Below are 25,658 nucleotides of genomic sequence, written 5' to 3'. Positions count from 1 at the left end.
TCTTTTTTTGAGACGGAGTCTTGCTCTGTCACCCAGGCTGGAGTGCAGTGGCATGATCTCAGCTCACTGCAACCTCTGCCTCCTGGGTTCAAGTGGTGATTCTCCAGTCTCAGCCTCAGCCTCCTGAGTAGCTGGGATTACAGGCGCCCACCACCATGCCCAGCTAGTAGAGATGGGGTTTCACCATGTTGGCCAGTTTCGAACTCCTGACCTCAGGTGGTCCATCTGCCTCAGCCTCCCAAACTGTTGGGATTACAGGCGTGAGCCACAGTGCCCAGCTATTTGACTTTTTAAATTATTACAAATTGATAAAAATTCTGAATGAGATGACTTCTTTGTAGGACATACTTGTTTATTCTAAGTTCTGCATGATTCCAAATAAAATGCAAAAATAAATCATTGCTTTATAGTTATCACTTATCAAGTCAAAAAGTCTTTAAAATGTTTGATTAATGTCACATATATAAGGAAGAAAAATTATAAGAACTTCTATAAGGCACTCAAATTCTTTAAACTCTTTAAGTATACAGGCTATTGGACATGCTTTGGGCAAAGAAAAGCTTTGAACATGAAGGAAACAAAGTAGTATTTTTCTTAGGAGCTCTATTGAGTAAACTGAGAGAGTTAAATTTAACCAAATAAGAGATGACTAGAGAAATTATGGCAAAAAGACTGATGACATATACAGAATATTTTTATATGTAGAGATTAATCTGGCAAAACAGAATGTTAAGTGTTACATATTCTAATAACATAGAGATGGTATAACAAACAAAAATTAGGATGGGAAAAACGGAAAACAGGAAGCTAATTATCTCATTTGTGATATCAAGGAGCCAAAGGATATTACCTAAAACTGATAAATCCAAATTACAGAAGTATATACATATTTACTACTAAAAGTAGACATTAAGACAAACAAACAGGCCGGGTGTGGTGGCTCACGCTTGTAATCCTAGCGCTTTGGGAGGCCAAGGTGGGCGGATTGCCCGAGCTTAGGAGTTTGTGACCAGCCTGGGCAACATGGTGAAACCTCGTCTCTATTAAAATACAAAAAATTAGCTGGGCGTGATGGCGTGTGCCTGTAGTCACAGCTACTTGGGAGGCTGAGGCAGGAGAACTGCTTGAACCCGGGAGATGGAAGTTGCAGTGAACCGAGATTGTGCCAGTGCACTCCAGCCTGGGCGACAGAACGAGACTCTGTCTCAAAAAAAGAAAAAAAAAAGAAAAACAAGCAATTACAATAAAATATTTAAACCAGCCTCTTACCTAGTCAAGAAAAATGGAAGAAAGGATAAATAAAGTATATAAGGGAAATATGACCATAGGAACCAAGGAGATTAAAAGGAATTATTAGACAACACTTAGCTCAACCCTATGTAAATAAAACAGAAATGCTAGGTGTATATTACTAAACCTTTAAGGAACACATAATTCCAATACTAGTTAAACTAGTTCTTAAGAACTAGTTTTTAAAAAAAAAAAAAAATCAGTTTTTCAATTCCTAAGAATTGAAAAAAAGGGAAGCATTCCAAATTAGTTCTGAAGGGAGTGTAAACTGATAGATCAAAGCCCAACTAAAATTATGCTACAAAGGAAAACTATATACCATCTCATGAAACAAGAAAATCCTTTAAAAATTAGCAAATAAAATATAGCAACATATTAAAAAAATACCTAACAGTAGTTTATTCTACAAAATCCAGTTTGGTTCTATATTGGAAACTTTTATTACAATTATCAAATTAGTAAGCCTAAAGAGAAAAACCATATAATCATCTCCACAGATGCTGAAAATGCATTATGACAAAATTCAACATCCTGATAAAATACAATAAAAATGGAAATGAAGTATTCTTCCTTAATGTGATAAATGATATGTATTGCAGATGAAAAGCCAGTATTATGCTTGAATCAGAAAGCACTACAGGCTGGGTGCAGAGGCTCACGTCTGTAATCCCAGCACTTTGGGAGGATGTGGCGGGCAGATTACTAGAGGTCAGGAGTTTCAGACTAGCCAGCAAACATGGTGAAACCCCGTCTCTACTAAAAATACAAAAAGTAGCCAGGCGTGGTGGTGTGTGCCTATAGTCCCAGGTACTTGGGAGGCTGAGGCAGGAGAATTGCTTGAGCCCAGGAAGCAGAGGTTGCAGTGGGCCGAGATTGTGCCACTGAACTCGAGCCTGGGTGACAGAGCAAGACCCCATCTGAAAAAAAAATAAAAAAATAGAAAGCACCAGAGGAAACTAAAAGTAAGGAACATGACAGAATTCCCTCTATTACCACCACCAGTTAACATTATACTGAAGTACCTGCACAAATGAAAAGCATATTATATTTGTAGGAAGCTTCAAAAATCACAGTATCTATTCTCCCCAATTTAATGTTATCAAAATAATATGCCAACTGGGTTATTATTTACTTTTATATTAAGGGGTTAACAAAAGATCAATACAGGAACACTGAAAACAAAGAGCTTTGAGTAGGGATTGCCATCACAGATATTAAATGACACTGAAAAGCCTCTATAGTCAAAACAGTATAATAGACGTGTATGAATAAATATCCAACCACTGGAACAGAACAGAAAATCTAGAAGCAAACTCAAATACATGTGGAAATTTAGTATCAGATAAAGAAGGTATTCTCAAATCAGTGGAGGAAAGGTGTACTACTCAATACAACTTAATCTACTTTGAATAATCCAGGAATAGGAAAGCTCTTTCTAACTACAGGCAAAATCCAGACTATATAAACATTCAATTAAAAACAAAAAACTTCTGCAAGACAGATTAAAAAAAAAAGTGACAAAATGAGAAAAAAATCTGCAACTTAACATAATAAGTGCTAAACTCAAAAATTCATAAAAATACCAAGAACCTAACAGAAAACAACGAGCAACTGTTTCCATGTCCCAGAACTGAAACAAACAGAAACAGCTTTATGAAGGCATAAACTACAGCTTTTTCCTTGTTTCCCATCCCCAGGCCTGGCATATAGTAGAGGCTCAATAAATGTTTATTGAATGCATTTTATAACTGATGGCTTTTATACACAGCCAGAAACATGAAAATTATTTCTATAAAATCAATGATTTGTAATGGCCTGGAAAAAACGTAATCTGACTTATGTTCCTAAAATTAGTTGAGAGTGGAAACTAAGTTATTTCTAGATGTTTCGATAGAAGGCAGAGCTAGAAAGCATACATTGTACAGCATGAGTAAGTAACTTTAATAAACTCACACGAATGTCTTGTCTGTTGACGAAAGGAAATCCAGTATAGGAAATAACAAAGTTAGCACTGTAATCTTTAAAATCAAAGGACAATAATATGTATAATTAGGGATGTGATAAAGGCTTATTCAGTGGAGGATTATAGATAAATTAAACATCATATATAACTTGAATTTACCTTCTACCATATTACCATCCTTCTGAAAAATTCTCTCTTCACACCACTGACAATGGATCAGGTATTGAATCTTCTTGGCTGTTTCATCTGCTGAAGTAGGTCCCCTCAAAACTCTCACAACTACCAACACAAAATGTTCCAGAGCCACTGCAAACAGTACTTCTATGCCTTTGTTGCATCGGGCTGCAGCTCTATAATAAATTTTTTAAAGTTATTTTGTGGGCTTATCATTTTCCCTTGTTTGGCATTATACTGACAATATTAACCTGGACAGTATACTATGGATAAGTTATGGGACATCAAGAAAAATTCAATTCTCAGTAGCAGTGCTTTTAAAAGATCATTACTGTAACTTTTACAGAAATTGAAACACAGGAAATAAAAGATGCTTGGGAGGGTCTTCAGTTTCTAGACATTTTCCCTTATGATATCCTCTCAATAGGGCAATATTTTCTGGTTTTCAGTCATTTTCACTTTTCTTATTATCACCACCACTTTGCTTCCTTTTTATCTATTTTATTTCCTATAAAAGCTTCTTTCAAACAGTATCTATTTATTGAGTAATGACTATATGCAGGATAGTATCCTAGCTACTGAAAATTGAGTGAAAAAAGAACAAAGTCCTTTCTACCATTAATTTGACAGACTTTTTGGATTAAGCTCTACTATATACCATTTATGTACTCTGCAGTCATATACTAAATTTAATTTATATATATATGTTACTCTGAATTTGCTGATATTACATTACAGACATTTTTAAGTATGTACAGTTAAGACCTTAGCATAAAGTAAACATCAGTTTTCAGGTAATTAGAAACAACCCTGAAGGTCTATGAAGTCTAATAAACTGTATTTATGCTGAGGTAGAAATTTCTACTTAAATGCTCTGAAACTAGTATTAGGGCTGGCAAGTGAGCTGGCTGATTATCCATTATCTATATTCACAATATCCATTTATATTATATTATTCTAGCATAATCTGCATATAGTAAGTGCTCAAAAAAAGTCACCCCTTTAAAAAATAACTGTTTGGAAATCCTGGTGAGAAATGGAGAGAACTTCCCATTTTGTAAGATCATTTTGGAGAATCAAGTTTGTAAGCCATCATTTTATTCAAACTATAGAAATAAAGAAGATAAAATAGAATGGATATAAAAGAAATGACTGTTTCTTTCTGAGGCAGAGTCTCACTATGTTGCCCAGGTTAGAGTGCAGTGGAGCAACCTTGGCTCACTGCAGCATCTGGCTCCTGGGTTCAAGTGATTCTAGTGCCTCAACCTGTAATCGTAGCTGCGATTACAGGTGTGTAGCAACACGCCCAGCTAATTTTTGTATTTTTAGTAGAGACGGGGTTTCACCATGTTGGCCAGGAGGCTTGTTTCATCCTGGGCAACATGGAGAAAAAACAAAACAACAATTTTTGCTTTTCCTTTCATATTGCTATCCTCTATCCTACATTGTTCAAATAAACTGGAAATTAACTTTCACTTTTATCTTTTCTTTCTTATACTTTATTTCAGTAACATTTTAATTGGAGAGTAAACTGAATATTTCAGGCATAAGCTTTTAAATAAAATTACAACAGATACCATGTAAGATTAAAAACCAGTATTATGGATAAGGAATACAGAATTTATATTTTGTGCATACTTCGAATAATAAGGTAAGAACTTCTTGTAATATTATCTCTTTTTATCAAATACTGAAACACACTAAGCAGACTGTTGGCAATTTGGTACCTTGCCACTGCAGCTACAACAATTCTGGCTGCTAGTTCCTTGTAATATTCAGTTCGGACAATGTTACATCCGTAGTGACGCCGGGCAACATGCTGTGCCTTGGCATATAAAGAACTGATATCTGTAGAAGTCACTGACACTATGCCAAGGTTTCTTATATTTCTGAATGCAGAATCTAGATAATTCACTGATGTTCCAAAAGGGTCTAGATGTCTAAAATCAGAAAGAATATAGATATATTTTAAAGTCATACTAGTAACAAAAATTATACCATTGTAATTATTTCTAATTATAAAATTCCACGGATTTAAAAGTACATTGCAAATATATTTTAAGTACATAATTCTATTTAGAAATTAAGTAATAAAATGATAGTATGATGTATCAGACACGTAAAAATAAATTTGGGTTAGAGGAAAAGTGACATGCCCAGGCATTTTATTTCAAACACTAGAAAATTTTCATACTGCATACCTTAGGCCAACGTCAAAAAATGGCATTAATTTAAATAAATAAACAACAACAAACTGTCTTAATTTTTAACTACCCCTCATCCCCAAAATTTCAGATAAGTTTAGAAAGTGACATGGCAAGTCTTTTCTACTTACATGAAATCAAAAGATCTCAAATGCATCAGTACATTGGCATCCATTTTGGTCACCTTAACATTACCAAGATTTTTCTCTCCTTCTTCAAGAATATCATCACTCTTTTCCTTTTCCTTACTGTCCACCACCACTTTCAATTTGTTTAAATGGCAGTTTTCCTGAATCAATGTCACAGAGTTTTCATTCAAGTCATTGATTGTAACTTTGACTGCATTTCCAAGATGTTTTGCCCACTGTAATCCCATTATCCCTTAGGAAAAATGGGGAAGAAAATGAGTTTTACAATTGTAATAATTTTAAAGCATAAAAACAGTATAACAACATTCTGTTTTATAAGTAACAAATTATTTCAAAATTTAATGTTTTCATGAATCTTATTCTTTCTTACTACAAAGCTTCTCAAGAAAGGTTATAACTAAAAATGTGTCTAACAGATTTTCACTAATACTTCTTATAAACCTTTTTTATGATCCTTGTTCAAATAAAATCTCTATGTATGCTTTTTATTTTGTTGAATAGTGGAAAATGTTTTCTTTTTTGCTTTTTTCCTGACCATGGAATACTTTATACGAATGGGATTACTCTGCTTGAAGGGAGGATGGGAAGTTGGAATTCCTCCTGCTGAAGTTTACCATCATGGACCAAAATATGAAAAACTTTTCTAGACCAACACTTTTCAAACACTGCACAATAGCATTGTTGTGAATTAAAAAAAAAAAAATGTGGCCAGCTGCGATGGCTCACACCTGTAATCTCTGAACTTTGGGAGGCTGAGGTGGGTGGATCACTTGAGCCCAGGAGTTTGAGACCAGCTTGGGCAACATAGCAAATCCCTATCTCTACAGAAAAATACAAAAATTAGCTGGGCATGGTGGCGCACGCTTGTGATCCCAGCTACTTTTGGGAGGCTGAGGTGGGAGGATCCCTGAGCCTAGGAGGTCCAGACTGAAGTGAGTCGAGATGGTGCCAAGACCCTATCTCAAAGCCGAGACCCTATCTCAAAAAACAAAAACAAAAACAAAAAAGCAAATTTGTAAGCAAATGATTAGGAAGAATTCAGACCAAAAGGGCCCCTTTTCACAGTTTTTCCGTATCAACTAGCTTAAAGTCATAAGGGACATTCATTACAAAATGGGAGATGGCAACACAAGCCCAGCCGACATAGATTAGTAAACCCCTTAAACCCCTTATGTACTGGAAATACTGACCATCTTCTCCATACACGTGTCTCATGAATGGAAAAATACCATGTGTTATGGACTTCACATATATGTATTTTTCATATTTTCACAACAAGCTTGTAAGTTCTCACATCCTCATTTTAGGAAGGGCAAAATGTGCAAAATGATTGCTCCAGACCTGATCTAAGTTTACAAAGGCACATTAAAAGAAGAGGCTAGAAATATATTCCTTAGATATTAGCTTTAATGACTTCAGATTTAAAAAAGAGTAGAGAGGCTGGGCGCGGTGGCTCACACCTGTAATCCCACCACTTTGGGAGGCCGAGGCGGGTGGATCACCTGAGGTCAGGAGTTCGAGACCAGCTTGGCCAACATGGTGAAGCCCTGTCTCTACTAAAAATACAAAAATCAGCCAGGCGTGGTGGCAGGCGCCTGTAATCCCAGCTACTCAGGAAGCTGAGGCAAGAGAATTGCTTGAACCCAGGAGGCGGAGGTTGCAGCGAGCTGAGATGGTACCACTGTACTCCAGCCTGGGTGACAGAGCGAAACTCTGTCTCAAAAGAGTAAAGAAAAAGGGTGTACGGTGAAAAATACTGAGAAATAAATTTGGACAAGCAGGTTAGGATCAGATATGGAAGATATTAAATGTAGTCTGATAAGTCTGGACTCTAGGCAATAAAGATGAATGACTTTTTTGATTGATAAGTAACATTGATGTGGTGCTTCAGAGGAACAGCTGTTTAGCAGTAACAGGCAAGACAAACTGGAGGAGAGAAATGACTGGAAGCAAGGGTACTATTTAGAGGCTACTGCAATAGGCTTGCTATGAAATCATTAAATTGGTGGATATGGAATGGAAAATGTGAGTTATATTAGAAAAGAAAAATTAGAACAGAGCTGGTGGCTGAGTAGATATGGGAAGAGTTAACAGCAAAACAAGGAGTAAAAACATGATTCAAATTTCAAATCCAAGTGACTTGGGAAATAATCAGAAGCATCAGCTCATCACTTTTACCATATTTATACTGAGACAGTACTAATGCTGATCATCATGGTAGTAGCAGTAGTCTCCTCTTTTAATAGATGAGCAAACTGAGGCACAATTTCCTGTGGTCATACAACTATCAAGCGATAAAGCTGGGATTTGAACTCGGGCAGTCTGGTTCCACAGTCCATGCTTTTAACCACTACTTTTCCCTGAGGAGAGGAGTTTAGGAAGGAGAGCTAACTCATGCTTTCACTGTTTTGGCACAAACTCCCCAAAAGTGTACTCTTATAATCTTTATGGAGAAGGACTTGGATTGGGTACGGAGGCTTTTTAGAAATTTTCTACTGTTTCTATTATCTGTTCTCTACTATTAAGTCTTTTGAGAAAAATATTCTCAATGTTTAAAATTTCACTTTATTCCACTGTCTAAAGGCTAGGCAATGATCATCACAACACAAAAAAGAGACACAACCAGACATCAGGTGCTGCCTGATTGCAGCAAACAAGTATTATTGAAAAAAAAAAATTGTATCTGAATCTAATCAAATGACCAATTTACAAAAAAACAGGAGATAGAAGAACATGTTATATGAGCCATAACAATACAATCAGCAAAAATCTAGACTGCGGGAAACTCTATAGGTCAAAAGACATGTTAAGTCAACAAATAATTATCACACACACAGAAAATGATAGAAGGACCCATAGATTTAAAAGAGACTTAGACATATCAAACAATTGAAATATAGTTTTTGTCTGCATTCTGATTTGATTTTTAAAACATATTATGAGAAAATTGGGCAAACAATTGATATTAAAGAATTATTCTTAATTTTTAAAGTATGATGACAGTATAGTGGTTTTATTTTTTAAAAATCTTTACCTTTTAGAGATCCAACTGAAATACTTACAGATGAAATGATGTATCTGTTATTTGTTTCAAATTAATGGATATCAAAAGATTAGGATATGAGGTAGGAGGACAATGAGAAAACGACTGAGCATGAACCACTCATTTTTGAAGTAAGTGATGGATACACAGGGACTCACTTATTATATTCTAATATACATTTAAAATTTTTCACAATAAAAAATTAAAAATTTTGCCTTGGATCTTTAATTTTTTTACATCACTGCCCATATACATTTTCTAAGAAAAAATACTGTAAAATCGAATAAATAAAATGGGGTTCCAAAAAAGTGTCCTCACTTACCAGTGGCTCCAAAAGCATCTAGACATTCCAAAGGTTTTCGTTCCTCAGCCAAAGCGGCCAATGTACAGAATATTAGCTGCCTAGAAGGAAATCATAATCTGAAATAACTTTACCATGGCTTCACCATCATAGATTTTATTTCATTTAAGAATAGTGAACTGAAGTTCCTAGTTACTGTACAAACTATTTCAAAAGGAGACCTGAAAACACATTCCGAATTTAATACTATAAGAACTAAAAATATGTGAAATTAAACTATGAATCCAGTTGGATTCTATTAACAAGTATTTATTTATAAACAAAACTTGCTCACAAAAGTACCAGCTTATTCAGTAATTATATAAAGTTAGGCCTATCTTATTCTCTGATAAAGACATTGGCTTGGTAGAAAAAAAGAAACAATCCTTCTGAGAAAAATGTTAAAATAGATGATTTTTATTCTGCACCTAGTTCTAAATTTTAATATATTAGAACATAAAGGTTAAGAGAAGGTACATTTATAATAATTTGAAACATCCCATAACCCTATTTTCAATTTATCTTACCGATTTAGTTTCATTTTGGGGTTAAAATAGGAATCTGTTTTCTGAGGTATAGAATAGTTGGGACAAACTTGTACATCCGTGTCTGCCTCTTTCAAAATTTCCTTAGGTGGTTTAGCAGTGGAAGCTAAGATGGAAAAAAGAAAAGATTTCCAGGGAAACACAAAATAATTCTAAACAAAAGATTTCCAAGAAAACACAAAATAATTATAAACATCTAAAACAATAAAAATACATTTTGAAAAATAACTTTATATTATTTTGTGTTAATGCAAATGGTTTGGCAGATGTAAAAAAACCAAAACCAAAGAACTGATTTATTCAGCACTCTCTACAAAAGAGTAACACTCAGTTAAACATCTGATTAATGAAAGTTAATTTACTATCTTGACTGTCTAGCACATCAATACATCTGTATTATGATACCGAAGAACAATCACCCTAGTAAAGCACAAAATCCTAAAATACCTTTGTGGTTCATCAAACACTACATTGTTTGCTAAATATATTTTACTATGGTATAATTGTCAGAAAATGAGTAACTCCATGTGGCTGCATTCCATTAGCTAGCATGGCTTACTAAGAATCACTCTATTTCCTAAACATGGGAGACTTCGGAATATTTTCTCATAATGATTTCAAGTCACAAATTACATTGAAATGGCTACAAAGTAATGAAAAAATGATTTTACATTTAGTATGTTAGAATCATTTAGCTATAAACTAATAAAATATTGATGTGTATATATGTGCATATGTTTTAAATATTTAAGAAACGAGATATGGGATGGGTGGGAAAGTTGAGATCCTTTGTGTTTGGATTTCTTGATAACATCACAGTCAGAATGTTAACTAAATGGCAACTGTATCTTTCTTTCTAAAATGCCAAATAATAGTAACTTTCTCTAGCACTGTGTTACATACCCTTTTCTACAAGGCATGTCACATATCTCACAAGGTCAGACCTTCTCAATTTAGGTTCTGTGAGAAAATTATGCTTTATAGAAAAATAGTTCAGTGACTTTTTTTTTTTCAATTCTTAAAGGAATCGTACATAGTGCCATTCTGGACACAGAGGAGAGAAGTTATTCATTACATATAATACATGCTTTAGGTCATTAGTGCTTAATTTAATTTTTGAGAAGGGATCTCTAAGTAGTAACAAGCTATTAATAATTTCATATCACTAAGAATAATAGTCTTTATTTCACTATATCTTTTTTTCTAGTGTTTTCCAACAATACATACATGACAGTTAAGGATGTAAAAGCTGTCACTGGGAAAACAATTCTATAATCTTTCATTAAAATACCTACAGTCACTTGAGTGTCACTTACTTTTTTCTACACCATTTATTAAATATATATGTTGAGAATGTTAAAATGTTTTTGGAGATCATACAGAAAGAAACTAAAACCTGAAGTAATGGACTAGTGAACTAAATCATTTGGTTAAATCAGCATTATTTTATATTCCTGATGTTTGAAAATAATAACTGGACCATTATTTAAGGATTTACATATTAATGTTAATGAGATTGCTCAACTTACCTGCAATGTAACTAGATTTAGTCTCTCCTTTATTCACGTGGCGCCTAACATGTCCTAGCATATCAGTTCTTCTGGTGATTGTTGCTGAACAAATGATACAATGATAATGGGCTCCCATTTTACTGGATATCTATCAAACAGAGTATTTAATTTAAGTTGCTAAGACAATGAAACAGAAGTATAAGTTTGCAAATTTAAGTACATTAGTGTCTTGGATTTAATGGTATAGAGGATAATTTTAATTTTGCCATGTGACTTTGAAAGTATCTTAACTTCCTTACCTGTATTTATATATCTTTTAAACCTTACTTTACAATAGGCCAGAAGTTTAATTTCCTAGCTTTTCTCATTCATTCCAATCAGAAAATAATTGTATTTTCTGTAAGTTGCATTTAAAAATGGTGTAATGTTAGGAGTGGTGTGCTGGTAAATGCTTATTAACTGGCTCTCCAGGAAAATAAAGCCCTGATTTGTAGTATTTGCAGATTTCTGTGGCATAAATACTCTGCTATAGCCAATTTCAAGCTACAACTGTCATAGATTTTAAGCTATCAATGTAACATCACTGAATGTGAATTTAGGAAAAGATGTGCATTATTACACCATTACAGAGCACTGCCACCCAGCAGACATAATAAATGTAAATAACTGTAAGTGCACAGATAATATTAAAATACAGCAGAACAATGATATGAAGTGGACATTCGTTACCTTTGTTTTTTAATATAACTCACTCCTTTTTAGGTTTATATAACTTAAATTTTAATGATGGCCATACTAAACAACCAGCTTGAAAGATTTCTGAAAATTTGAGCCAGCTCCAGTACCCCACTGAATGTTTGAGACATAATTAGAGGCGTACTTATCCAAGTAAAAAAATTTTCACTTCATAATTTCTCATTTAGCTGAGAACAAAAGACTGCTCCAATGGCTCTTTCCTAGTTTTGATGCCTTTTACTCTTAGTGCTGCTACCTCCTTTTTACTTGGAACCTTACAGCAAATAGAAAATAGCGAAGCACATTACCCAAGGTTCCTTGTGGTACTGTGATTATCATATTCAAAATATCTCAGACTAGGCTGATGGACCAGGCACTGTTTTGACTACTACTTACAGAATATTTTCTTTTTTGTCAACACTATACTGCTTTTAGTGACTCAAAAGAAAATGTAATAATGGGAACTCATTACGCTAATATGCATTCAGGATAGTGTCACTAAAAAATTTTATAGTTTGTATTCCCCTTAGGTCAAATCTACCCTAAAAATAAAACACATGTATTTTTTAAACAGTTACTAAGATTTCTGAAAGTTTCTAGATTCTCTAAGATTGAACTCAAAAGGAAGGACATGGGGAAGATGAATGAAATCAAAACATACTAAGATATTTACTAAATCACAGAAATTGAAGCTCCTATTCCATGACCGAAATTTTAAGAGAAAAAACTACTCTCTAAATTTTCCATTCCAAAATTAGTAAATGAATTAATTTTCATTTTGAACACAAAGGAGCAATTTATCTGACTTAAACTAAAAACTGGGTTGGGGGAGGGGGGAGGGACAGCATTAGGAGATATACCTAATGCTAAATGACGAGTTAATGGGTGCAGGAAATCAACGTGGCACATGGATACATATGTAACAAACCTGCACATTGTGCACATGTACCCTAAAACCTAAAGTATAATAAAAACAAACAAACAAACAAAAAAAAAAATAAAAAAATAAAACCTATAAAATGAGAACTTCAATATAGCAATTTTTTTTCATACATTTCACAGTTTTCCTATTATGATAATCTGAAAGGACTCAGATAGAGAATTTTAAAGTAAACTACATTGCTAAACATACACATTTTAGTTTCACACTAAGTAAAAATTATGCTTTCTTTAAAAAGGACTAAATTTAAAAATAAAAAAAATCTAATATCTGATCACCTGTTCTCCAATAATGTTTGGTTTCACTGGTCGACAAGGTAAGTGACAGATGCACATCCTGTAACCTAAAATAAAGAATGGCTGGTTATCATACACTGTTCATTAAATATTCAATTATCAAAAATTATAAGCAAGTTTTATAAGAATTGGAATTGCCCTTACATTTGTTATGTCATACTTACTCAAATGAGATTGCTTTAGTTTATACAATTGTTATACATGAGATATATGTGTATGCATACATACATATGTATATGTATCTATATACACACATACAGAGGGATCCAGGTTTGAATTCTGGTTCCTCCATGACTATCTGTTTTATCTTGGATTAGTCATTTAGCATCTTTGGGATTCAGCTTTATCCTATTCTCTGCCACCTTGACTTTTTCTTAGGCTTCATCTTTGCCTCATGCTATTGATATATTTGCCATTATACAGACCCTTATTCATCTATGACATGGTACTATCTTGGTTTTCTTCCCACCCTTCTTCATCTTATTTACAGATCCTCTTCCTTCTCTCATGCCCTAAAATGTAGAAATTCCATAGGCTTGGGTGGTTAAGTGACTTTTTTTCTCATTTCCTTAGCAACTTAGCTCCTTTCACAATTCCAATTAAAGGAATCCCAAATTATAGCTCTAGGTACTAATTCATTCCTAAGAGCCAGATCCCTATTTCCAATTGCCTATTAAGGATATGTAACTGATTTTCTAGCCAGCATCCCAAAACCCACTTGTCAAGACTAAACTGGTAATTTATCTTACATTAGGTCTCTTTACTTTTTTTGAATGATAATGCCTTACAGTTGCTCTTAACTCAAAGCCTGTAAGTCATCTCTAATGCCTTTTTCTTATACCTTAGATCCGATCATTTCTTACTTGTATATACTGAAGTGCTCCAAGATTTAGTCCCGGATGACTTCTTTTTTTCCATCAATATGTACTCTTTTAGTTACTTATCTGATCTTATGGCTTTAAATACCATGTGTCTTCTGACAACTCCCAAATGCGTATCTCTAGCCCCACATTCTTCCTGAACTCCAGATTCATATAACCTATGGGCTACTTGACATCTCCACTTAGATGCATCTCACCCTTTAAATGCCCAAATTTCTGGTTCTGGACTTCTTTCCCACACTTGGTCCTAATGCACTGTTCTCCAGCTCAGTAAAGGCCAACTCCATTTCTCTACTTGCTCAAGTCCCAAACCCAAGCATTCTTGGCTCCTTCTCTCACACCTCACATCCATTCCTCCAGCAGATTTGGTTGCTTCTACCTTCAATTATATGTCAACTACTTTGAAACCTGCTCACCGAGACAAAAACTATCATATCTTCACCATCTACCAGATCAATACCATGTGAAAGAACCCAATAGCCTACTGTACATGAGAGAACCACATCCATGAGTAAGTAAAGAAATGTCACAAGAAAATATTTAAGAAAAGAGAGTAACTTGGAGGGAGACCAAACCTAAAGGCTAAACAATGACCTAAGTAAAGAATATGAAAGAGATCCTTTTAATTGAAATGAGACCTCTATTTTCATAAGAAGTCAGTATGGTTTATCATACATTCTTATATAGAACTAAACTTAAAAGACAGGACGGTCCTTAAATTAGCATCTAATTCCCCTTTCCCTAAATAACTAGTGATAATCTTTTTAGCAGTACTACTAAGAAAATAGTTCCAGCATAGTTCCGACTTCTTTTCTGGGTGTCTCTTACTAGCTGCTTTATCAAGGCTGGCTGACACTCCAACCATATTTTACAATTTCTGTGCTCAAATAATCATATACAAATATAAATGTACATATGTTTAAGATTGATACTTAGGTTTCTTTTGAGGGTGGGACTTTTTGTTTTACCCAAATGGAATATTATAAAATCTTCCCTATAAATTGCTGTTTTCATTAGTAGTTGACCATGGAAATACTTCTCAGTTAGCTGGTATATATCTAATATACTCATTTCAATGGCTACATAATAATATTTCATGGTATGTATATACCGTAATTTATTCAATCATCTCTTTTAATTCCAAGTTTTTGTTACTAAGTAAATATTGCAATGAATATCCTTGTACATTTACCCTGTTGATTCTTTTACTTCTTCTTCTTCTTTTTTTTTTTTTTTAAGAAACGGAGTCTCACTCTGTTTCCCAGGCTGGAATACAGTGGCACAATTATGGCACTGCATCCTCAAGCTTCTGGACTTAAGCAGTCCTACCACCTGAGCCTCTCTAGCAGTTGCGACTACAGGCACAGGCCACCTCGCCTGGATAATTTTTTCACTTTTTATAGAGACAGGGTCTTATTATGTTGCTCAGGCTGGTCTTGAACTCATGGCCTCAAGTGATCTTCCTGCCTCAGCTTCCCAAAGTGCTGAGATTATAGGTACGAGCCACTGTGTCCAACCTCAATTCTTTTACTTCTAAGGCACTGCTAGGAGAGGAACTGCGTGGTGGATGGATACATGTATTTTTAATTTTAAAAGACGTGGTCAGATCTTTTCCCAAAAATGCTATAATAATTCATATAATTCACTTAGGAAGCCCTTTAACTTGAAAAGTTCTTGTTTTCTGTCCTTCTTTTATTTTATTCTTTACATGATGAGGCCTCTTGTTGAACTTATTCCCTCAAATTGTGTCATTTTTATCATGATTATAATTGAAATATTTGTTTCTGTTTCCATTTATCTGAAGTAGAAAATGGCTGATTTCTGAATTATCTTGTATCCCACCACCATTCTGAATTCTCTTAACTCTAGTAGTTTTTTTTTAAGCCATCAGCAGAAAGAGATATTACCTTGTATTTTCCAATATTCATACAAATTATTTTATTTTCTTATTTTACTACATGTACTATACCTTCCAAAATATGTGTAAAATAAAAGGAAAACTTATTAAAACATTGTTCAAGAAGCAAAATGGACTCCCAGGGTTAGAGTACTCAGTATACAACAGATGCATAATAAATGTTTGCTGAACTAAACTGTGTCATATAGATCTCTACTGCCTATAAAGCTATATGGTGTTTTATTAAATACATTAGAAATGAGGGCATTAAACCCCTCACATTTTAAACTGAAAATATTTGATTATATTCATGATAAAATGCCAAAACTGGTAATAAATGTTGAATTTCATATATATTACTTCTTTGCAAGCACAAAAATACTAACCTTCAAATTCAACTGAGACTTTCCAGTGTAAATTCTGGAGGTGACGACGAAGCTTATGGCTATTACAAGCTCTGAATTTTTCCTTAGGGCACAATGGACAAGCCTGTCTGTTGCCTTAAAAAGAAAAAAGAATCAATAAACCACAGAATATTCTAGTTATTAATGTCTGGATTCAGCTACAAAGAGGTTAACGGGGGCTCCCCCTCCTACTTCCTGAAGTCTTTCTTAACTTTAGGGAGAAGTCATTATTCTTAACCCAGGAGATAGTTAACAGTTAATTGTTGTAGCACATGATCAGTGATTGTTTTTTCACCCTAAAATTTTCCTCTCTGTAGCTAGCTGATGCATTTGTTGTTACTGGGAACAAAGGTTGAAGAAGTGATAAACTGTATGATATCCTTCCGGCCAAATTTTCTGCCACTGAGAGCATCACTCTGTATTTTGGACAGCTGAAAGGACAGCAGTTACACTCCCAAAAGGACAGGGATTGGACAAAGAGCGAAAGTATGTGCTGTGGTATTCCTCTACTAAACTGGCAGCAACAAAAACAGTTAATATGTGGAGTTAGAAAAATGGAAGAAGGAAGTGGAAGGAATAGATGGGATTTGATATAACCGCTGTTCTGAGACTGGGCACATAATTACAGCCACCGTATCCATTACTGAATTTACAAGTTCTGCCTTCTTTATTAACATATTCTCAAGAAGATTATGTATCATCAAAATGTCTTATTTAATTAGAAATATAATGTATCTCAAATAAAAACTTTGATAGTATAGATGAAAGAATTAAATTTCAAATTCAGGTTTAAAGCAATAAAATATACAGCAAGAATCGATAATAACTCATTTAGTAATTTTTTTCTTTTTTCTCTTATACCTACATACCTGTCAGCTCATATTAATAATTTTTAATCCAACAAATATTTTTCACATATAGTACAATAGAGTAGAGATACAATTTTTATTTTTACGCTGCCTACTTCAAAAAAACCATGCAGTCAGTGATCTTGAGGATATAAACCAAACACTAAGGAGAGTAGAGCAGAAAGAGAGCAGTGTGGGGCACTGGTAACGTGGAACTCTCATACCAGCCCTAAACTGCCTATCTTGGGACTTCATTTACCTGACAGAATATTAACCTCTTAAGACACTGTTTTTTGGGACCTCTGTTACTTGTAGCCAAATGCCATTCCTAACTTGCTGAATAGACAGCCCCTAGACATCCGTGAAATTGTAATTTTCGTGAGGAGCTGTAAAATAACTTATTTCCATAGCAACTTTGCACATACACGGTTGCCAATTTCCTGAATAAAAAACTGTATTTTACCACTGTTCTAGTTCAGTAAGAATAAACAAGTCTACTCTTACCAAACTTATTTTTGTGAATTGAAAGATGATAAATTATTAGAAACTAAGAAAAAAAAAACCCAAACATGGAAATACCTGCATCAAGATTATCTGAGTTCAGTGAGCTGGCAGAGTCAAAATTTCCTTCAGTTACAAAAGCTAACTTCTCTAGATCAGCAAGCTGCCTTTGAATTGAGATGTGTCTCTCTGAAAAAAAAAAAAAAATTGAGAAGATTATGCTTTAACAGTTTGTATTCTAGTTCCATTTTTATTGATCACATCGTATAGAAGTTTATTTCCTATAACATAGTGTTATAGACGTAGATGGGGAATACTGCCACAACTCGGTTTATAAAATAACAAGTGTGCTTTAGAATGAAAAGTTGGGGGGAGACCCCATTGTATAGTTTTAAAATTTTATCTAATTAGTCAAAATAATTCTATGAAAAATGTTTCTGTCCTATACAAAATACTGAAGGAAACGTAAGTCATGTTTTTTATCTTCAAAGAACTTTCAATCAGGAGGGAGAAGGCAATATGTCAACTTCTAACTATCATATGAGATAGGATGAAATGAACACTAGATGTAGTATGATGCAGGCATACAGAAGGAGTAATCAATTTTAACAAGTAACTCTGAGAATGTCTTTATTGAAGTGCCACTTGACTGAGACTTCAGGTATGAATAGAATTTTAGTAAGTAGAGATTTGCTAACTGGCCTCATGAACTGAAGTAACCTCATGAACAAATGCATGTGGTACAAAACATACAACCATGCCACCCGACCCTTGGCTGGAATATGGTATGTTTGGGGGGATGGAGTCAGTAGAAATATGTGCAGCCAAGGATGCAGTACAGACCAAGGAAAACATAAATTCTATGCATTAGTTTGAACTTTATTCTTCAGGTAATCTAAGTCTCTGCAGGTTTTTGAGAAAGTGAATTATATGATCTGAATGAGTTTCAGGAGGCTATCTCTGCCAGTAATACCAAAGATCAGTAACAGAGAAAATTAGCAGTGGGAAGGGACAGAATAGAAGGTAAAAAAAATAAGCAACAGAACTTGGGATATGAGAAGTAAAGGTGAAGGATAAAATCAAAGATGATTCTAAGATTTTGAGTTTATGTGGTTGAGAATAATGGTATATTAAGCAAACAAGATAGAAGAAACTCTTTTGGCAGAAAGGAAGAGAAAAAGAGAAAGGAAAACTTAGTTTTTGACATGGTGTGTTTGATGTACCACTGGTACAGTATTCCAGCAATAATGTACAATAGGCAGCTGGCAATTTGTTTTTGGAGCTCATAAGGGATTCTAGAGATACAAATCGTAAGTAACATGTTAGGTGAAACTATGAGAATAAATAAGAAAGCCTAAGAAAAAAAGTGTGAAAAGAGAAAAAGCCAAGACCCAGTCTTACCTAGTTATGACTGATTTCAAACAACTAGGATATGTAAAATTAATTTTAAAATGTGATTTATATTTTAATTCTAATGCATTTCAAATTTCTCAATCATTACATGTTTGTCCCACTAATGCATTTTCAGGTTTCTCAAGCATTACACACTCTTCAAATTAAATTTGGAAATATATGAATAAGTCTAAAATAAGTGTAACATGTTCTGACTGGGGTGGGTAGTGGATACATTCCCTATCTGTTGCTGAACCCACTACTGATTATTACAGATAGATATAATCTGGTAGTGAGGTATGAGAGATGTAGATATTTATAAGAAAAATTAAGTAGAAGGGATCAGGAAGGTAGATTCAGAAAGAATAAATGGTAAAGGGAATCAAGATAATGCAGAAGCCAAGGGAGAAGAGTCTATAAACGCAAAACGTTCAACACTGAATATCACAAACAGTTGTAGAGATCAAGAAAGCATGTCTGGTGACCTTTAAGAAAACAGGTTCAGTGAGGTGTTTCAGAGTAGAAACAGAATTGGAAGGGGAAAGGAAATACAGAAAATTAGGTTTTTCTTTTTTTGAGAACTTCGATGGTATAAAAAAGGAAACGAATCAGACTATAAGTTGCTTTTTTTAAGTATGGGGAACCTGAATATATGTGCATTCTAAGAGAAAGGAACAATTACAAAGTGGGGACTGAATATATATTAAGATTAGGAGAAACTGATGGGGAAAGAGCCCAAGGAGACAGGAGATGGTGGGATAAACCACAGGGCCCTCTAATATTATGTTATTAGGTTATACAATTTAAAACCTTGAGACTTTAAAATTCAATTCTTGATATTAGCACCTTCTTGCCTACTCCTCTCCAAGCTTCACTATCAGTTCATTTGTTTACCCATTTGTATAATTTGTGTCCTTGTTCGCTTTCTCCACAAATAATCAACAGAAGACAAGGCCTATCTATTTCTTGTTCATCTTTTTGATGGCTAAGTGCCTAATGCAGTAACTTGCAGACAGGAGGCACTAAAGTTTGTTAAACAAGAAGTTAAAAAAATGGTTAGACTTTTTGGATGCAGTAGCACACTGTGTCAATAATTTTGGAATCCAATTCAGCACTATCAGACATTCCTGCTCAAATTTATTAAAAGGTAATTTTTCATATTATTATTATTTAGAGATGGGTCTTGCTCTGTCACCCAGCCTCCACGGAATGTAGTGGCTCAATCATAGCTCACTGCAGCCTCAAACTCCTGGGCTCAAGCAATCCTGCTGCCTCAGCCTCCAGAGTAGCTGGGAGTATAGGCTGGTGCCTGGTTATTCACCTTATTTTTAAAGGAGCAACAAACAATATTGGTTAATTTCCTATATCACATACTGGTCAAATGCGTTATAATGAGATATAATTTCTATAAACAGGTAAAACTTTTTCATGTTTCATAAAAATCTTTTGCTAGGTCAGACAGTAATACTCCAGAAATGAATCCATGTGTACAAACTAACCTATCTAATTTGTAACCATAAAGGCTTTTGGTTCCAGAGTTCAAAGATCTGTGTATGTAAAACAAGATAAACAGCAATCAATAAAGACGTGCCTATTGAAATTATTCTATTAAATAGCACAAAATAAGAGAAAGGAGCTTGGTTAAGTTAGAAAACTAAAAATCCTGTGGTCTACTACTGAAGAAACTCTTGAAGATCTGTCTAAAAATGCATGATATGCCTATAAACATCTCTGAAATCACCTTCTGGTTTAAGATAGTGCGTATCAGACAATCTGTATGCAAAATACTCAATCTGCTTTTTGTAACACACTATTAATCCAGAAGTCAACAGGCAAACTTCTTGTTAAATTAGATGTCTCCAAGATGCTAGGAGGGTCTTTTACAACTTATTCTATTACTTTTTCCTCAATTTTCAATTCTATTTCAGATAGGCTATCTTCATCTTACCTAGTTATGACTGATTGCAAAGGACTAACTAGATCAACTAAAAATAATGTTTAAAATGTGATTAATATAGGTATTAGTTCTAATGCATTTCAGACTTCTCAATCATTACATATTTGTCCTACTAATGCATTTTCAGTTTCCCATATAGTATACATTCTTCAAATTACATATTTGTAAATTTTGGAATATATAGATAAGTCTTTTCTATGTTTAACATATTTTTGATGGTGAGGAGGTAGAGAATGCATGCATTTCCTGAAGCTGCTGAACCACTTCTGACTAATATAAACAAATACAACTTGGAAGTGAGGTAGGAGGCTACTTAGGAGAGTGGAGCCTTCTCAGCTCCCCATGCCTCCCCCATCTCTACCCACTGTAGTTGAAGAAACAACTGACCTTATTTTGTACCTACAAGCTCTGATCTTATATAATGAGAAGGGGCTTACCTGAAGCATCCTGACTTTTGTCTTTCCTGTGATTAGCCCTACTCTGAAATCTGTAACAATTTGTATGTTGTTTCAAAACTGCAAAATAATCATATCTATAACTATCTCATGTTTTATAAATATTAAACTCAAAACTGGCCTAGAAGTAGGAAAAATAATGAATTAAAGATTATTTTAAGTTCCAATTCAGAAAGCACATAAAGGTCAATTTATGACCACAAACTAAATGTTAAGAGAACTTAAATTATGTCTTTCTTAGACCTTACATTTTAAAATGTTAGAAGATCCTTAAGAAAGTGTTACTCATCAATCTTTTAAATTCCTATATGGTCCAATAAACCACCACTTAGAAAACATGCAGGCACATTCAGAAGCACAATAATATGGGCCATTAATTCTCAACAGTCTATTTCTGATGGAATGGAGTACAAAACTCAATTGGTATTTATGTATGGGGGAAAATACCATAAATTTAGTCGATTCTTTCCTAAACTACTATTCAGCCTCAAAATCTCTTCGGAAGCAAGCTGCTAGCGGGGGAAAAGAAAACTGAAATGAGAAAAACTCATCTCCTTATGGCTGTCGAAGCAGAAAAGCTAGTTGACAGTAATGGTTTAGAAATGTTGGCAGCTAGGATCTACTACCGTAAACAGGTTGCCTCAGTTACTATGTCACATTTGAAAGAACTTAGTTAACCATGGCAGACTGGACTGCGGGAAACTACCAAATTATGTGTAACTTCCTATTTTTGTACCTTAAAAAGATTCCCTTTTACGAAAAAGCCCTTAACCTCATGATTTCCTTCTATCTGCAGCATTCCTGCCCTCCGCATATCCCTCACCGTGACATCCTCGAGGCTTATGAAGATGCCGTTTCCCATTCTGTACCCCTGCTTTAGCCGCTACACGGGCCCCTCTTTCCTCCCCACCGTTTTCCTAAACCTGCCTTGCCCCATAAAAACCATCCCGGTGAAGGGCCTCCCCTACTTCCCAGCAAGGCGCACTTTCTCTCTTCTGCAGCAGAAAGATCTGGGCCTCCTGCACTTACTGCTTTTAGCCTCCTCAGGGGCAGAGGCTAGGGACGGGGACAGGGCCGGAGCCTGGGCCAGGGCAGGGGCTGGGGCTGGAGCCGAGGCCGGAGTCGGAGCCGAGTCCAGAGCCGAATCCGGGGCCGGAGCTGGGACCCCAGCCGAGTCCCGGGCCGGGGTCGGGACCTGGACCTGGGCCACCTCCACCTCCTCCTTCTCCAGGGGCAGCAGCTCCTCCTCCGCCATATTCTCCATAGTTATCGCCTCCGTTCCAGGGCCGCCCGGGGACCCTGAGCGGGGCTCACGGCGGGGTCAGAGAACTGACGTGAAAGCCCACAGGGCTGGATCCAAGGAGTGGGGAAGCAAGTGGGGAGGGCGGGATGCGTGCAACAGACAAAAGATGAAGAACCAGTGACCAAATCCTGTTAGTAGAAAACAGAAAGCCAGAGGCAGCGATTCCAGATGCCCGTCCGCTTCCCTTTCCCCGAGGCGTTACGACGCCACCACAAATTGCGCACAAGCGTAATGGGGACGGCGTCCAATTGGGTAAGAGGGTTCGGTTTCTACGGTGCGTCTCCGGCCCACAGGCCAACCACCAAACCGAACAAAGACTACAGCACCCAGGGTACACTGCGCAGTCTGGGGCGGGGCCGGAGTTCAAGCCTCGGAGGAAGTAAATGCAAATCTAAGCAAACGCTGCGGAGTGGTGGGTAAGTAGTCTGGATCCGGGCGCAGAACTACGTTTCCCAGCGGGCATACAGCTGGTGGGGCGGCGTGTATGTGTGTGTGGGGGGAGGGGGGTCTCTCTCCTTTGGCCTGGGGCTCCGGTGTCACCACCGCCACCGGCGCTGGTAAGGTAGGAACTGCGGGGGTGCGTTGACGTTTTGCTGGGCAGGTTCCCCCTCGTCCCCCGCCCCAAGTATCCTGGCGGGCGGGCGGCCGGCCGGATTGGGAACTCAGGAGTCACCCGGACCTGGGCGGGGCGACTCTGTGGGCGGATCCGGGGACGAGCCAGCTCCGTGGAGGGTGTGGTTCTGGCCCGGCTTGCCTCCGGGGCTGCCCCTTGCCCGGTGTTGGGGTCTGGTCGGTTCGTGTGGAGGCCGCGGGCCGCGGCGGTTTACTAGCAGCTGACGAGCTTGCCTGTCCATCCAGCTGACTTGGAATTAGGGTCTGTTCTTCATTTCGCACCCTCACCTACACAGTGACCCGAACGCTGTTTTCCTTTGTTTTTATTTTTGCTTTAGTCTTAATGTTGCCAGTATCAGCAGTTCTGCGGTGTGGCCAGTGGATAGAAATTAGTTGTTTTGCTCTATTTCGCCTTGTTTTCAGGCTTTTGATAAGCAGAGCTCTGGTTGGGTAGAGCTTCGGGGCATTTGATTTTGATGCGTTTCAGATCCCCAAAACATATGCTAGTGAGTCTCCTGTCCCCCATACTTCTCTCCCCTTCACTCTTAGTGCCTACTTGACATTCGAGCCTCTCTTGTTTCTTTCTTCTGCCTCCCGCGATAAATCCACTGGGACAGAAAGGAGAAAAACGTGAACTTTCTGGCTGCCCTGCTTGGGCTTGGTCCGAACCTTCTAGGCAGCAGGGCAGGAGAGGGAAGCCCAATTTAGTCTCAAGAACAAGACGCGCGCTTCCAGTTAGCTTTTCTTAGTTAATTAAGTTGATAAACGCCAATCTTCTTGGTCTGTTTGTTTCCTACTTGTTTCAGAACCCCGGGGAAGAGATAGCATGATTATTTGGCACTTTGAAGCACTAACTGGAAGTTAACTCCTCCCCCTATAGTTAAGAAGTATGTATCTGGAGGGGTGTGTGTGTGTGTTTAACCTCTCCCCAGTTTAATGGCAACAGATTATCCCTGTGGAGCTTCTGTGAGTTATAGTCCTAAATCCCTTTTAGTGATGGTCCCGCACAGCTTTTATCTAGTATTCCTGAGTGTGTAGTTGACTCATGGCTCAACAGTCAATTAAAAATGGGATAACACTGACTGTAACTTATAGGAATGCTAACTATATCTGTGCATCATCCAATAATTCTTGTTCTCATTTCTTTATTTTTTTTTTTTTTACTGTCGTTCATGATGACTTTTTATTTCTAAATGACTAGATGGTTAACTGAAAGCTAGATTCTGTATGTTAATGTCATTTAACACCAGGTGGAAACCAGATTAAAAGGGTCAGATTTTAGTATCTGGATTCTATGGGAATTTTTGTAAGAATTTCTAAGCATGGTCTCTGCTTGTAAGACATCCTGAAGAAGGAATCGTCAATGTTTGAAGAATTAAAGAAATAATGTTATTCGTCTATTGCTGCTGCATAAGTTATACCAAAACATAGTAGCTTGAAACAACAATCAACATTTATTACTCCACAGTTTCTGTGGGTCAGGAACTCAGAAATGACTTTCTGGGTTGATCTGGCTTTGGATCTCATGAGGTTGCAGTGAAGGTGCCAGGGCTGCTGTCATGTCACTTGATTAGGGGTGCAGGATCATCAGCTTCAAAGGTAATGCACTCACATGCCTGGCTGTTAGTTGGTTCTGGTTGTTGGCAAGATGCCAGTAGTTCTTCCCTTTCAAGCCTTTCCATGGGCTGTTTGAGTGTCCTCATGACACTCTGGCTTTCCCTAGAGTGAGCAGTCCAAGACAGAACAAGGCAGAAGTCATGATATCTTATATGATTTAGCCACATACCACTATGTAGCAATATCTTATTGGTTACACAGGTCAGCCCTATTCATTGTGGTAGCAGATTACATTAAGTATGTGATTACCAAGCATCAGGAATCATCATGAGCCATCTTGAAGACTGGCCAGCACATGAAGTCTCCCCTCATTTATGTTTTGATTTGCATAAAATCAATAGGAATTTCACAGTAGTATGAATATAAAACATTTGTCCGAATAAACATAAACATAAGTGTTTTTCTGGGATAGTCCGCAATACTGTCATCCACTAACAGTATTGACTTGGTCCACAGCAGGGCTGGAAAAGTGAGACTGGGATGGTAGGTGGACAGAGGAACTACAGTGAGTGAATTGGAAGTGGTTCAGAATGAAAGAGTTAATATTCCAAGGAAGAAGAATTCACTCATTTATTCACTCAGTAGGCATTTATGAGCACCT

At 36.4% G+C, this 25,658-nt stretch overlaps 2 protein-coding genes across 2 annotated transcripts in view; one reads left to right on the top strand and one right to left on the bottom strand.

The window, feature by feature from the left end:
* Nucleotides 1–23,059, bottom strand: part of TRMT1L (tRNA methyltransferase 1 like) — a 39,122-nt gene extending 16,063 nt beyond the window's left edge. The window contains exons 1-10 of the mRNA XM_003264462.3: nucleotides 22,555–23,059; nucleotides 17,800–17,910; nucleotides 16,355–16,468; nucleotides 13,173–13,237; nucleotides 11,238–11,367; nucleotides 9,691–9,814; nucleotides 9,146–9,225; nucleotides 5,763–6,012; nucleotides 5,155–5,367; nucleotides 3,413–3,603 (exon numbers count right to left, since the gene is read on the bottom strand). Of these exons, the coding sequence (XP_003264510.1) occupies nucleotides 3,413–3,603; nucleotides 5,155–5,367; nucleotides 5,763–6,012; nucleotides 9,146–9,225; nucleotides 9,691–9,814; nucleotides 11,238–11,367; nucleotides 13,173–13,237; nucleotides 16,355–16,468; nucleotides 17,800–17,910; nucleotides 22,555–22,789 (1,513 nt within the window). The 5' untranslated portion in view covers nucleotides 22,790–23,059. The remainder of the gene's footprint in view (nucleotides 1–3,412; nucleotides 3,604–5,154; nucleotides 5,368–5,762; nucleotides 6,013–9,145; nucleotides 9,226–9,690; nucleotides 9,815–11,237; nucleotides 11,368–13,172; nucleotides 13,238–16,354; nucleotides 16,469–17,799; nucleotides 17,911–22,554) is intronic.
* Nucleotides 23,060–23,234: 175 nt separating this feature from the next.
* Nucleotides 23,235–25,658, top strand: part of SWT1 (SWT1 RNA endoribonuclease homolog) — a 137,233-nt gene continuing 134,809 nt past the window's right edge. Inside the window, exon 1 of the mRNA XM_030818745.1 lies at nucleotides 23,235–23,390. Within this exon, the coding sequence (XP_030674605.1) occupies nucleotides 23,313–23,390 (78 nt within the window). The 5' untranslated portion in view covers nucleotides 23,235–23,312. The remainder of the gene's footprint in view (nucleotides 23,391–25,658) is intronic.

The sequence above is a fragment of the Nomascus leucogenys genome, chromosome 9 (assembly GCF_006542625.1).
Source record: "Nomascus leucogenys isolate Asia chromosome 9, Asia_NLE_v1, whole genome shotgun sequence".
NCBI lineage: Eukaryota > Metazoa > Chordata > Mammalia > Primates > Hylobatidae > Nomascus > Nomascus leucogenys.
This window is presented reverse-complemented; position numbering and strand designations above follow the sequence as displayed.